Source organism: Parambassis ranga, chromosome 10 (genome assembly GCF_900634625.1).
Source record: "Parambassis ranga chromosome 10, fParRan2.1, whole genome shotgun sequence".
NCBI classification, from domain to species: domain Eukaryota; kingdom Metazoa; phylum Chordata; class Actinopteri; family Ambassidae; genus Parambassis; species Parambassis ranga.
In genome coordinates this window covers 9,317,089-9,332,193 of record NC_041031.1, presented here as the reverse complement: position 1 = coordinate 9,332,193, position 15,105 = coordinate 9,317,089, and the positions used below count along the sequence as shown (strand labels likewise).

The 15,105-nt window shown below is 43.0% G+C and overlaps 1 protein-coding gene across 1 annotated transcript; it reads right to left on the bottom strand.

The window, feature by feature from the left end:
* Positions 1 to 10,216: 10,216 nt before the first annotated feature.
* On the bottom strand, positions 10,217 to 13,285 carry dusp1 (dual specificity phosphatase 1). The gene is made up of 4 exons (XM_028415736.1): positions 12,629 to 13,285; positions 12,263 to 12,408; positions 11,931 to 12,150; positions 10,217 to 11,338 (listed from the first exon to the last, which is right to left on the bottom strand). The coding sequence occupies exons 1-4, from the start codon at positions 13,035 to 13,037 to the stop codon at positions 10,983 to 10,985; spliced, it is 1,131 nt and encodes a 376-aa protein (XP_028271537.1). The 5' UTR covers positions 13,038 to 13,285; the 3' UTR covers positions 10,217 to 10,982.
* Between the last annotated feature and the right edge of the window lie 1,820 nt (positions 13,286 to 15,105).

The window sequence follows — 15,105 nt, the reverse complement described above, 5'->3', positions numbered from 1 at the left end:
CACAGTTCCCATGGAGCAGCTTGACGCTGAGGCATCGGCTAGAGCTACACCACTCTGTTCTGGGAGGATGCCCTTCACTGAGCACATTCAGCCATCCTTTTTCCCTGTTACTTGAGGTGTCACTTCAGCATCACACAATGTGATAGTGTGACAGTGAAATGTACGGTCTATCAAAAATGATCAAACAGCAAATTAGACTAAATTCCATTAAAAGGTCGAACTGCTCATCACTAAATGTCATCATTTACAATCACATCAATTCAAACATGGCAGAGAGAGCCTAGAAACGACTCCCATCTTCATGGAAGGTCATGGAGCAGTCACCCAGACCCTGTGGTTCCAATGAAACCCATGTTGGTGCTGAAACTCTTTGGACGTTTCTTGTGGATCCCCAGAGATTTCTGCACTTCAAGGAGACTCAAGTCCACCATAAAGAAACAATACACCCAGCTCCTAAAAATCTACCTGGTCTGCAGGCAAAACAAAATGAAGAAGATTCAGTGTAGTAAGAGGAGGTCACAGTGGTGATGGCTAAGATCCAAGTATGCAGATTTAAATTCTTCTAACATCTCTCTCCTTTTCACCTGATTGGTCACCCTCAGACTAATATCTCTTTACCAATCTGGAAGAAGAACTCAGTAGTTGAAGGTTTCTGGATGTCCAAGACACTGACTTTAACAAAAGAGGCAAAAAAGACTCCTTCTACCTGGGGCTACAAACTTATCAGCCCTCATATCTCCAAGCAGAGTATAGCAGCTCTTGTTCATGGCTGATTTACAGCACTGTGCCTGGAACTAAAATGGGAAGCAGAGACAGATCAGCAATGAAGATCCAGGCTCTCTCTGGTTTTACTGTGATTCAGATCAGCTTGATTCTGTCTCAACCAGAGTCCAACACAGACTTTTTTCTCAAACAGAAGTGATGAGAGATGAATTATTTTTTCTTATAATTGCAAGATGAGACAGCTGATTGACGAGGATGATCAGAATCAAATCACACAGAGCCGGATGGACATATTTAAAGTAAACATTTAGATTTGTATAAAAATATTTGTAGAAATCTTGTCAACTTGGTGTTGTAAATATTAAGATTTCTACAAACCCGCTTTAATCTCCTTTAATCTAAGAACAGAGATAGCAATTGAAGCTTTGAGATGTCCAAACTGTTGATGAAGTTGTTGGCCACTTGGACTGTGTTAAACTGGACAATAGTTGCTAGGATCACTCAACAGACAGACTGCATATCAGACATCAAACACACCCGCCATGGAAGGTCACGAGCCAGTAGTGGGAACTCTGTAATCTGAGCTCATGTCCAGGACCCTTTCAGATGTTACAATGTACAGTATGCAGTTAAGATGTTCAAACAGGTAAACAGCTAAGCCCAGCAGGGAGGGAGGGAGGCAGGGAGGGCACCTCTGGAATTTGTTCTTCTTTATCAATGAGATGAAAGACAATGCTGTGGGTGCCATATATGCCAACATTACATAACCCTTGCGTTTGACTTGAAGCAGGGAAAACATCAGGGTCAATTTCACAGACACTCAGTTCAGCCTTAACACTTCGACACCGCTGAGTGCTTCCGTCCATCTGTGCCCCTTTTCCTGTTCTCCACGTCCCTCTGCTGCAATCAGCTCAGGCTCGTCTCTTTCTAACATGAGTCTGTAAGCCTCCCTCATTATTTTCTTTCTCTCTCCTTAAAGCTAATCTTCCCCTCCTTCCCATTCCCTGGCCCTCTTCCTCTCTCCCTCGCTCTGCTGTCATGACATCGGCCTGTGACACGTGTGGGAAACTTCTGCGGGGCCCCTGCTTCAGACAGGACACTGATATACTGAGAGTGCTGGGTGACTGGGCTATTTTGGGAACTTGTAAATATGAGAACTTCCTTTCATAAAGTATGTGTAATAAGACAGAAGATTAGTGACAACAAGAAGCAATACAGAGGCAAAAAATCCCGCAATCTGTTATCAGTACTACTTCTTATTTTAGTCCTCGCTCCCTGAACAATGGCCGCCACCTTGGCCAAATTGTTACGTACGGCAACTCATAGCCCCACTTGGACATCAGGGGAAAAGACAAGGAGCAAAGCGGAAACATTACTTAAGTAGGACTTTAGGGGAGGAAGCTGCGATAAGAGAAATCTGGGATTTGCTGCCAATGTTTAATCTGGATGGATTAGATGAGTGAAAGGCTGTTTTTCTGCAGCTAATTGAAGATGAAGAGAGAGATTTTTGTGCACTGCACTGTAAGGCCCTATGTGTAAAGAAATGACTGAATACCAAGAGTGAGAATAAAGGCTGAAATAATCCTCAGCATCAGCATCACGGCTTATAGTGCCCAAACAAATACAGCACATATAGGCACCACTGCTCCTCACAGAGAGGCCCTCAGTGCTCTGTTGCCTGTAGACCTTACACAACCACACCTGTTACTTGAAGTAACAAGAAATAAGCAACTGCTTCCACTAATCCACAGAGTAAACATGTCTGAAGCAGAGTTTATATTTGGACATTTGGATGTTTAAATATCTTATTCAGTGACCTAACACACACAGAGAGAGAGAGAGCGAATGGTGAAAGATGCAGTTTAGCTTGGCTACAATAATCCAGTGAACTCTCCCTTTTATTTGCCACAAAGTGAGATCCTTGAGTGCCAAACCCAAACTGTGGTATCAGTGTGATACAGTGACGCCCCCTAGTGACGTGTTTTGGTGTGTACTAAAAAAATGACTTCCATCTTCTTCCATCATAACAGCAGAGCAGTGAATGTAAATACAGATTATTTAGACGTGTGAGGTTGCAGTGGCCTTCAGTAACACGAGGTCTGAAAGGATTCTTTCACTTGAGGGGAATGAATGTGCTCCTGCTGACTGTGGGGTTTTTTTTCAGGGCAAATGCTCACACTGTTTTATAATTAAAATATTGCTCCTGTGACAAACTCTGTCCCCCAGAACATAAATGAAGAATAGCAGTGATTCATTGACACAAACATAAATAAACCGGGAAAAAACAGACAGTAGGGGGACTTCCCAAAGTTTGAAAACACTCCCTCATTGTTTGTTTTCTTTCTTTCTCTGGATTATTTTAGTTCTTAAACAGTCACTTCCTTAACTATTCTCACACAACCATTTTGTCTTTTTCTCATCAGCCTGCAGGGGTCTGGGAAAGTGATGACACGGCCTCTGAACCTCAACTCAGCCACATGGGGCAACGTATGAGCGACAGGCATTTCCTGTCTGTCCAAAGCAATACATAACAAAGCTTAACTCAATTAAGATGTGGTTAAACTCACATTCTGGACCGGGATCACATTTGGAGCAAAAAAAAAAAAAAGACTCAACAGATGTATGATAAGATAGATAGACATTTAACTCATGTATTCCCTGACCACATATGTCTGAATAATCTGTAGTCTGATGATGAATATAATGCATTTTTATACATCCCAACCTTGTAATGTAATACATTGCAGTTGATGTCCCACAGATAGGGTTCATTAATTATTAAAAAAAGGAGCTGCAGTGAGATAAAAAGTTTGTCTTACCCTCTGTGCTGAACTTTAGTTTCTTGTCTTTGCTGCTAAGAGGCAGGCTGCTCAAAGCAGAGGACACAGGCAGGTTTGAAGACTGGCTGCTCCCCATTCTGTGTCCTATTGGAGAAAGTTCCCACTAAAAACAAATACTATGCAGCTGGAACGAGGCTTTCATTAACGTGGTCTCTTGTGGTATCTGAGAGGCTCTGTGTGTGAATTTGTTATTTTAAGTCAGATCACATCCCGCCTGAAATTTGAAGGTGAGCACGTGCCTTTTGTTATCGCTTAGTTTTGTCCAATAAAATCCAACCTGAGAGGGGGACGGGCGTTGGCACGTGGGGAAGGTGTGTGCGCATTTGTGTTTGTGTAGTTCATGTACACTAAGGACCGTTGGAGACACACACACACACACACACACACACACCGCTGGGGGAAAAAGAGGACTTGTGTGAGCGGGCGGGAGGAGAATGCGGTCCTTGAGAGGTGAGCGCGAACCGATCCGTCTGGAGGGGAAAGTCCCTCAAGGTGCTTTTAAAACATCCAGTGAGAGCGGGAACTTTCAGTTGAAGCGTTACACAGAGTCGATATGTGTTAAATAAGCTCAAATTTATTCCCTGTTCACTGACGATAGTTTTAGATTCAGCAGAGATTTTTTTTTACTTATACTTTTACTTAAATTATCTATGAGTTAATTATTTATGTATGATAAGCAACATGAGTTTAATAATAAAGCATATTAGGCTGTCTCTCTCTAGATAGATAGATAGATAGATAGATAGATAGATAGATAGATACTGCTCAAAAAATAAAAGGAACACAACAACACATGTAACTCCGAACTTGTGAAATCAGCCTGTCCAGTTAGGATCAACACTGATCAGTTTCAGCTGCTGTTGTGCAAATGGAACAGACAACAGGTGGAGATGAGAGGCAGTTATCAAGACAGCCCCTATAAAGGAGAGGTTCTGCAGCTGCTGACCACAGACCAGTTCTCTGCTCTCATCCTTTCTGCCTGATGTTTGGTCACTTTTGCATTTTGTCAGCGCTCTCACCCCTAGAGGTAGCATGAGGCGGTGTCGCTCAGGTAGTGCAGCTCATCCAGGATGGCACATTAATGAGAGCTGTGGCAAGAAGCTTTGCTGTGTCTGTCAGCACAGTGTTCAGAGCATGGAGGAGACACCAGGAGACAGGCCAGTACACCAGGAGACGTGGAGGGGGCCGCAGGAGGGCAACAACCCAGCAGCAGGACCGCTACCTCCTCCTTTGTGCATGGAGGAGCAGGAGGAGCACTGCCAGAGCCCTGCAACATGACCTGCAGCAGGCCACCAATATGACTGTTTCTGCTCAAACTGTCAGAAACAGACTCCATGAGGGTGGGATGAGGGCTCGACGTCCACAAGTGGGGCTTGTGCTCACAGCCCAACAGCGTGCCCAAAATGTGATTTTCCAGTTATTTTAAGTATGGTTCCAAATCCAGACCTCCATGGGTCAATAACTTTGAATAATATTGATCATTTTAATGTTATTTTGCTCTCAACATATTCCACTATGTAATGAATGAAGATTATCAACTGGAATATTTCATTCATTGAGATCTAGGATTGTTTTAAAAATAAAATGTGTTTATCAATAACAACATGCTGGTTTATAGAAGGAATTACAAGATTAATAAAAAAATACACAATTTAGTGTTTTGCCTGTTTACGTACATCTTCACACAGCTTCACAGCCAAGGTCATACACAGAATTCATCACATGATCCTCTGGTGAAGTGATACTGTCCCAGTCATCCCTGTTGTCCCTTAAATATACTACAAAGCACACAGGCTTAAGTTCTATTGTTATGTTATTAATAACACCTGTGTGTCCATTGTCTGAGTGTCACGGTGTCACTGCAGCTGTAAGTGATCCAGTTTTGCTAAAGGTTGAATTAGATCAGTGTTTGACTTTCAATTTTATGTTGTTTTAGTGTATCAATGTTGCAGTTGAATATGTTGATCATTAACTCTCAGTGAAGACCAGTAGTCACACTTCCCACTGGTTGTAGACTGATCAGCAGCTGTTACTCATTAACAGAAGTGGTCAAAAGTCCACCTGTTTGAATCCCTCAGGTTTTATCCAGCTCACTTCAGCAGTTTTCATCCATTGGGGGTGTTTATTGAATTGTTGTTTAAATTTAAATGGGAGAAGCAGAGGTCAGGATGATCATATACTCAAAAAAAACCTTAGGCTGTTTACTTTTCTGCAGCCACGCCAATGATTTCACCACCTCCTCGGTGCCAAGAGCGACTCTGAGAATTGGAGCACCTTTAAATAAAAAAACAGATTCTCACACTGCATAGCATTTCTGTCTCTAATGAGACAAAAACAAAACAGTATTGTGCATGCTTAAGGCTGCTTTCCTTCTCAATGGTGAAAAGCACAATAGCTTCCATCAGATGGCGCTCACGCTCAATGAACCACTCGGACGCAAGGATCCTTCGGCCTGACATGACACTTTGGATCCACTCACCTGAGTCTGTGGTCACAGACAAACAGAAACGGATGAAATTATATTACACCTAGGTGTGGTTTTATATGTTTTATACCCCTCCTGTTTGTGTGTTTTGTTCAGCTGTCACGTTGTAAGGACAGAATCTGGTTAATGAATGATCCTGCTGACAGCATGCAATCTTTAATGAGTTTGTGAAGTGTCATCTGTGACTAAGAGGTTATATAACACAATAACACAGCAGTCATGTAAAAAATTGTAACCATTTTTCAATCATATTGTGTTGAATGATTTGATATACAAGATGATGATCCATATTCTAATAATGCAGCACATTTAGAGCATCAACAGTACACAATACAGGAGGATGATCACCCCTCTGAAGAAAGATCACATGTCACACTGTGTCAAAAGTCTTCGCTTTAACACTATTTGCTCCAGCACCATATGAGGCCTCATCATTTCTCAGTCATGTGGAATCTGCTGCAGCCTTTGTGATCCTGGCCTGAATAAAAGGAGCAGATTCAGGCCCAGTCCCATGCTTTTGCCAGGAGCACTGCTATCATAAGTGATCTATTCTTCAGCTTGTCTGCTGACGTCATTACTGTTAGACATCCCAGCTAACACTGGGGCAGCACTTAGTTATTTTTATTATAGGTCATGACACTAATAGGTCATGTCTTAATTTAAAAACAATGTAAATGTAGAGTCCAGCGTTAATCTTTTAGCCATCAAACACATCTGCATGCAGCTCTGTGATTTATGTTCTTTGGGTGTGACATCATCAGCTCTGCAGTCAGGAGAAGACAGGATGCCAGACATTCCTTGAATACTCCACACAGGATCTCACTTATGCTTGTGAACACAACCCCGTACCTCCAGTGAGTGGAAAAATACAGGCTCTGTTCAGAGACTGTGGGGTCAGTGAGGCTCTGCAGGGATTGATGGGTGCTCTAAATGCTGGCTAACGGTCAAATATGTAAGGAGTTAAAAGTGGTTACTTCAGCTTTTTATCACTTTACAGCATGTTTGCAGAATGCTTATCTGGACAGGTGGAATTAAAACGATGGAAGATTCATATTTAATACAACCAGCACACCCCTGTTAAGCCAACATAGTTTCTTTTTAACCCCCGCCCGACATTCCAGAAAGGACTGTCAAAGGAAGGGGAACCCTGCTGGCAAGGAAAAGCCACTTCACTGCAGCCATACATAATGTCTTAACATTCCTTGAGCTATAGTCTTTGGCTATCGTGTCCCAGATCTGCCCTCATCTGTGCTCCTGTCACGCAACTGCAGCTTGCTCTGCAGCATTTTGTTTGTTTGTTTTAAAGCTGCACTCAGCAATCACACTGACACAGAAGGTTAAATACGTGCATCTCTGCTGTTTTCAGGAGAAACATTACTCATTATTTACCCATTGAAGGTTTCTGGGGTGAGTGGCCCAATCTGTCACACCAGACTGGGCCATAAGTGTGTAGATGTCCAGATTAGCTTTTACAATGCCTGTGCTACTTCACACACAGGATGTTACAGGGGCCTTCCCGTCACACTCACAATCCTCTTACAGATTTACTACAGGTGTGTACTTTGCCATGACATCAATGTGTGGACTAAATCTTCTCCCTCATGTAAGACACTTAATCCAGTTTCAAGGTACAATGAAGTGAGAGAAGTGGGACATCTCAATATCCAGTAATCACACAGATGGCTCCTGAAAAAACAGCCACTTTATCTTGAGGAGTTTCATTGCTGGATCTGCTGACCTCCTTCCCGTCTGCCTTCTTTTCTCAGGTGTGGTTATTTTAAAATAACTTCACAATAAGCAGACTGTTTCACTGTGTGGGTGAAGCCTCAGGGAACTCTGAACATAGCGCATGATGATTAAGAGGAGCTTTGTTTGTGTGACATTTAAAATGAAGGATAGACAGTGAATTAATGGCTTGATTGACAAATAATTCAAAAATTCTGTGCAGTATATGGACGTTTAGGTGAGATAGAGGCCTATAAAGACCAACAAACTGCTGTTTGAGAGCCAACTCCAGAGAATCGTTGTTGTTTTCTTTAATTTTCACTGTTTAGTTAGATTTGAGCACCTATAATCATTTATTTAGTTTTCAGTTGGTTTAGATTGACTTAAACATCTGACCATGACTGACCAAAAATGCTTGGAACATCAGCAACACACATGCTAAAGTGAGAAGTGGAGCAGAACTGAAGCAGAACTCAATGCATTCCGGCCATAATTACCTGCTGTGGTATGTGCTTTGAGACAAAGTGACTGACAGGGAATCAGAAAAACAGCTGTTCAGCTCCTCAACATGTTTCTCTACCTGTTGAGTTATGCAGTTCGTCATCTCAAACCTGCAGCTATGTTTCTGGAAGATAATCTGACTTGTTTTAATACCTGGCTTGTAGTGGTGTTGTTGCAATAAAATGGAGCCTATAACTGTCAACTCTTCATTCATCAAATGAATGACTCTGTTTGATTTATTTGGTTATCATCTGATGTCTCTGCATGTTTTCGTTTGTTGAAATAAAACATGGAGGGAGGGGTGGGGGGGGGTGGGGGGTGTCAGCATCACACATGACAAATGTGTGCTGTGCTGTGTGTGTGATCACACACACAGCCATCTGTAGAGCAAACTGTAAACCTTCTGGCCGCCACACATTTCCTTCTCTCTGTGACAAAGTGGATGACACATGATGACAACAATTCTACATGGCCATTGTTGGCCAATGTTCAAAAGTGATGCCCGCTAACATTTACAGTGCTCTTATGTGTAGACAAGAAAATAACACCAGCTCCCACAGCTTGGATCTGACTGAATGAGGGGTGGGTTTCCGTCTCATCCTGTGCTGACACATGATGTTTTCTTAGGATCGTGTTAATTAAAATGACTTTGAAGTGGAGTCACTTCTCAGTTGATCAATTTAAGAGCCAATTAACAACTAAGTATAACTGAGATTAAGACCATTTATGTCTATAAATCATGCAGCATTATAAGTGGCTAAAGATGACTTAAACATGTCTAATTTTCCTCTTCTTTTTGATCAATCAAGGTGGGTGTTTTCCTTGACAAACCACATCCAGATCGCCTCTCACACACATGAGATCACAGTGCTTCAGTGTTTCAGACCTGACAGTTGACTGCAGGATTTTTTTCCCTCCGGAGCATCAGATCATAAAAGGTGCCTAACGACTTTCACACAGACACAAACTCACACCCCTGCCAGTCTTTTTGCTCTCTTCAGGAAATCTAAAGACACAAAGGCGGGTGGGCTGGTTGAGGGGGGGTGGGGGTGGGGCGGGGGTTGCACATATGTCACCAAAAGCACAGCCTGTCTGAGGGAGCTGGTGAGGTAATGAATGAGCCTTTCATCACAGAGGCATCATCACTGATAGTGTTTTGTGTCAGACAAACATTTTGCATTACTGTTGGAGACTGAAAAGTGTTAACCAAATGTTAGGAGCCTCAGCTTCATTAAATGCAGACAGTTAAATCATTGGGAGGTCTGTGCAGTGTCTTCATTATCATCCTCATCAGCTCTACAGGAAGTCTTTTTTTCTCACACCCCACCCCGGATCACAGCCAATGTTTTGGCTAATTTGCAAACCAAACATATTCCTTTCCCTTTCACAGCTATCTCCATCCCCACCTCCTCACTGGTGTGTGTGAGGCCGGCACTTGACTGAGCCCTGAATGCTCTTTAGTTGTCACACTTTTCCCAAACGCCTTGCAGCTGCTCCTATTGTGGTCACAGAGGGGAGGGCTCCTTAGCTGATTCTTTAAGCCTCCTGCTGTTGCCTGGGCCTCAGATGGGTTCATAGAGACGGAGTGTGGCCCGAACAATGGCTGACGCCATGACATCATGCTTCTTATTTTCAAATCCTCATGCAGATATATAACAGGATTCCATCGCATGGAACAAAAAAGGGAAGGGTGGTACAAAGATATGTCTGATGTGGAAGTTCCTCTCAGTTTTTGTTCAGATGCATTATATATAAAAATGAGCTTTTTATGTTCAACACACTTTCACTTTATGGACCAAATAAATACACAACATTCAAATATAAATGTTGCAGCCCAATTTCTGTTGACAGCTACATGCTTTAATGTGTCATATATTGAAAAGTTAAGTCTGTGTTCAAGTGTTGTTGGCAGCTAACACAGAAATGATGAAAACAGAGCAGATCTGAGTACAAAAGTCAGATTTATTCAGCCGTATAAAAACAACATTTAAAACAAACTTTGCAAAAATAGATATAAAGAAATATATTACTTTAGTTAATAAATATGTCAGAATGCAGTCAAAGAGGACTACATGGCCCCTTCTTAGTAGTTTTCAGGGCTTCTGTCCATCTCAGCACTGCAGTACACAGTACATGTACATGAGGTATTTTATGGTCGGTTTCCCCAATGTGTCAGGATCGTCAAGGTTTGATGATGTCTTGGCAGACATTTGAAATTGGCAACTTATTCCACTCTACAACTGCACATGAAGAGCTCTGCCATATCTTACTCCGAGAATAGGGGGATACATTCATTGTTCATCAAATGAAGGAGTAACTTCCTTGCCGTTGAGAGGTTTAAGCAATATTCCTGAGACAACTGTTTGCCCTCTCTGTTTTGTTTGCTTACAAGTGATTATTATTGTGATTATCAAAAGCAGTTGCCTTAATAAAAAACATAATCAATCTTTGAATAAAGGGGCCTTTACAGGCTGTGGTGGACTTTCACATTTAAACATCAATACTGCCTGGTGGTAGTCATTAACTCTCCTTTTGAAATGTTTGGGCCAACCAACAGAGATATGGCCAGCTGAGTCAATTGAACTGACCCTAAACAACAACAACACCCATTTTGTCCAGTGATACCAGCACCACCATGAATGGATGATGCACAGGAGCGAGCTTTGTGAAGCGCTCTGTGCAGCAGAGTCAAAACAAAGTCTGTGTTCTCAGCAGCTGGGAGAGGTGGTGATGGGACTGTGGAGGAATGACAGCTGACCGGCTGAAGTGTGTACGGGGATCGAGACGGGGAAATTGAATACTGTGCTGCTGTTGCCAATAGCCGGGCTGCCTGCCTCTGAGGAGCACGTAGAAGAGGCCAGGACCTGGGACTCGAACTGTAGAAGTTGACCCATGAAGCTGAAGTTGGGGGAGATGATGCTACGTCGCTGCTTGACGAACTCGAAGGCCTCGTCCAGCTTCACACGGTTGGTCCGCATGAGGTAGGCAAGGCAAATGGTGGCGGAGCGGGAGATGCCTGCTTGACAGTGTACAAACACACGGCCTCCTTTATTCCTTACTGAGTCTGAGGAAGGAAAGACAATAAACATCAGTTAACATCAATGAGGTGCTCAATGTAGCATTACATTTAAACTCCACAGTGTCAGTTTAAATTCAACAACAACATTAAGACAGGACCAGAGTTAATAGTGCTGCAGGGTGTGTGTTTGTGGGGGTTATTCCCAGAGGAGGCAGACTGAATAGACAAAGAAGGGGAACAGACCCCTGCTGGGGGTATTGATCTGGGAGGAAGGCTGACAGTGAAATTGCCTTTTGTTCGGTCAGAACAAAGAGTGGTGTGGAGGGAGCTATTCAAGCACAGCCAGCCCCTCCACTACAAACTAGTTTGGGCTGCTGCCTCACAATTCATTAGAAAAAAAGGTGGTGGGGGGGCATCCCCTTTTTCATGCCTGAGAGGTGGTGATGATGTAACCACTATTGTGATGGAGTGAGCAGCCTGTGCTGTGCCAGCTGGTCGTTTTTGGAGGGAACTTTTTTTAAATTTAAATCCAAGAGTGAAGGGGGGCTGGGGGGTGGTTTGTGTTGCTTACCATCACCGGGCTAATAGCTGGGACAGGCACCTTAGATTTAGCAGTAAAAATGGTGGATGTACTCACCGATAAATTCAATTGCCTCGTTGAACCAGGAGCTGATATCAGCTTTGTGGTTGTCCTCGACAGGGATGCTCTTGTAGAGAAAGGAGTCCTCAAAGTGGTTGGGACAGTTGGCAGAGACGTTGATTAGAGCGGTGATCCCCAGCATGTCCAGCATATCTTTTCTTGAGGCATGGTATGCACTGCCAAGGTAAAGGAATGGCAAGATCTCCACTGGACCTCCCTAAACACAGAAAACAGTACACACTCAGTTATCTCAAAAAAAACATTACACCGGGGGATAAGGCAGCATCTGTGTTTACTGTGTGGTGTAAAAAGACAATAATGACACAAACCTGGTCGTATAGTGGTGTATTGCAGGGACTGCAGTTTGGGTCTGCGCTCTCAGGATGGTTGGAGCTCAGGGGCAAACTAAGTCCTTGTGGAGGGGAAGGTTTGGTACACATCTCTGGATACTCTGTAGAAAATTTGTCAAATCCACCTGGAAAATTAAAAGAGAGAGAGAGAGACCAAGGTCAGATCACAGCACAGACATTTAAACATGGAGTGCAGAAAGGTGACAACTGCTTATGGGGGCTATTTTGGAACATTACTGCAACACCAGCTGGTGTGGTGACAGCTGTAATCCGCATTTGTTGCTACGTTCTTTGGATGTAGTGAAACTATTAAGTGGGGTTATTGTTTTTAAACAGTAACCTCACCTTTAAGGATGAAAACACTGGTTCCACAGGGGTTGCGGCACAGGGCTGTAACAGCAAGCATCAGCGTCCCGTCCTTCTTAACCTGGCTTAAATCCAAGCTGCGGTCGTCGAGCAGAACCACGGACTCGTACTCCCCCGACAGGAGCCGATTCCTGGTGTCCTCATTGGGGACGATATGCTCAAGTCCTAGGCCACCTCTGGCTCTTCTGCGTACTATGGTGCTGAAGCGTACGTTGCTGGAGCCCGATATGTGTGACGAGTTGAAGGACAGGAAGGAGCGACAGTCCAGCACCAGGCAGGACGGGACGTCGCCCTCCAAACAGCCACAGAGGGACGCGCAGTCGATGGTGGGAACCTCCATTATGACCATAGTAGTACGGCGGGAAAGAAATGTCAAATCCAAATACATAAAGCTTCAAACAGGAGTTGTTGTGGGGTAAAAAAAAAACGAGTATGGTCTCCCGAGCGCCGAGTCCTTTGTTCCGGTTAGCGTAAAGAGCAAACACGCGCTAAAAAAAAAGAAAAACAACAACCAAAAAGTTTTAAGACTATATCTAACGTGGTCCCTTCTTCTTGTGTTGAGTATCCGGTAGTAGCGGTCCTTTAATAGACTTTAATATGTTAAACTATGACAGTGAGTAGCTTCTGCCTGAGAACCCCGTGTAGACCGTTTATATACGAGCCGCGCTTGTGAATGAGAGCCTACTTGACGTCAGAGGACCGCCCCTCCTGGCTTCCTGCCAGCAGTGCAGACGTCATCATGACCGTCCCGAGAGCAGCAGGCCAGAACGAGGGCTCGCGCATATACGGGACATTTCTCTACAGGCCACGCACGTAGCGCAGCCGAGGTCACTGTTTACTTTTCTTTCTTTCTTTCTTTCTTTCTTTCTTTCTTTCTTTCTTTCTTTCTTTCTTTCTTTCTTTCTTTCTTTCAGGACCCTAACTAATACACACTTGTTAAAACTTGGACTTTAGCCTGATCAATATTTATCATTCATCACTGGTATCTAAACACTTTCTGCAAAATATCAGAAGTGACTCTAATCACAGCTATTTAAAAATACTATCTGGATAACATCTGGGCCACAAACCTACAGGTCCAAACACTCCAAACTATCAGCAACAACAGCGTGAATACTAAAATACTCAATATTCTACTAAGACATTTTAATAATCACCAGAATGATTATAATCCTGTCATAGTTAACCAAATCATTCTTCATTTTAAGTGTTTCTATGTGATGTCAGCAAATAAGGAATTTGCCAAATTTTCCATGATGTTAGTGTTTAATTAGATTCCTATTTAGCCTGTTCAGCTGAGAGTTGACAAATAACAAGATAATAAGTAAATATCTGGCATGGGTGCAATAAAAGTTTATTTTTTTGTTTTTATTACTCAGCGGTACATAATGTTCAATGCAGCGAGAGCAAAGGCAAACCATAAAAGTTAATCACTGTATAGAAATCTGAAGTCCAGTAAATTTCCACATGCTGAGAAACAAAAACACTGATACCAGGAAGACAACACCAGATGGAGATCTCTTGACCTGCTAGTTTTGTTTCAGTTGCGACATCATTGAAACAGATGGATCAGGCGTGTGTTTTTTTTCACCTATGATAGTTAAAGTAAGGCTGAAAGATAAAAAAAAACATAAAAACAGAAAAGCAAACTTGTTTGCTCTGGGTTTCCCTTTTGGTTAATGCGGGCTGCTGAGTCAGAATGGACAGCACTGTTGACTCATAATGAGGAAGCTGGAAGATCATTATTGATGGATGCCACTGATCTGTTTGAAAAAAAAGGTGTGTCTTTGTGTGTTTTGAAACTTACACAGCAGAGAGGTTGTGTTGTTGTGAAATCAATGTTTAGTAAGCAGAGACAACAACATGCTGTGACACTGCAGTCCACTCAGGATCCTGTCTGAGTTTCATCCAACACTCTCTGTACATCATAATATAGTTTTCACTGAGGGTATAGATGTGTATTTAAAGGATCATCCCTGACACACACACACTGTGTTAAACAGAACACAATGATGTCATTCTCTTATTTACTGAAACCTAAACACGTACAAACTTTCAGTCATTCGCTGAATACACATCCAGACCTGTTTGGACCCTCTCTGTTGTACTTCAAGAAGCAAAAGAAACATGGATGTGTTACATGAGGAAGGATGATGTGGGGGGAGGAGAGGACAGGGGAAGCTGAAAAATGACCAATCACAAAAGAGTGTAAAAACTCTCCAGCCGGTTTAAGCTCACACTCCTGTGAGATGAGTCAACTGTGAGGCACATGCTACAAAGCAGGAATGTTACACACTACAGAGGAGGAGGAGGAGGGCTCTGAACACAGCCTGTACCCAAACATTTTGTCCTCTCTGTATATGCGTCTTCCCTCCAGTCATGGAGTGACGGCAGCTTACGGTTAGGAAAGTCATTAGACACCTGATCAAAAGGGAAACAGAGACTGCCAGATACAG

What these genes read in the sequence shown, in the direction of transcription:
- dusp1 (XM_028415736.1), bottom strand. Translation starts at nt 13,037, where the DNA reads ATGTATTTGGATTTGACATTTCTTTCCCGCCGTACTACTATGGTCATA. An exon ending in CAGTGTTTTCATCCTTAAAG is followed by an intron (nt 12,409 to 12,628) that starts GTGAGGTTACTG and finishes TTAATTTTCCAG; the next exon opens with GTGGATTTGACAAATTTTCT. An exon ending in CGAGGCAATTGAATTTATCG is followed by an intron (nt 11,339 to 11,930) that starts GTGAGTACATCC and finishes TTCCTTCCTCAG; the next exon opens with ACTCAGTAAGGAATAAAGGA.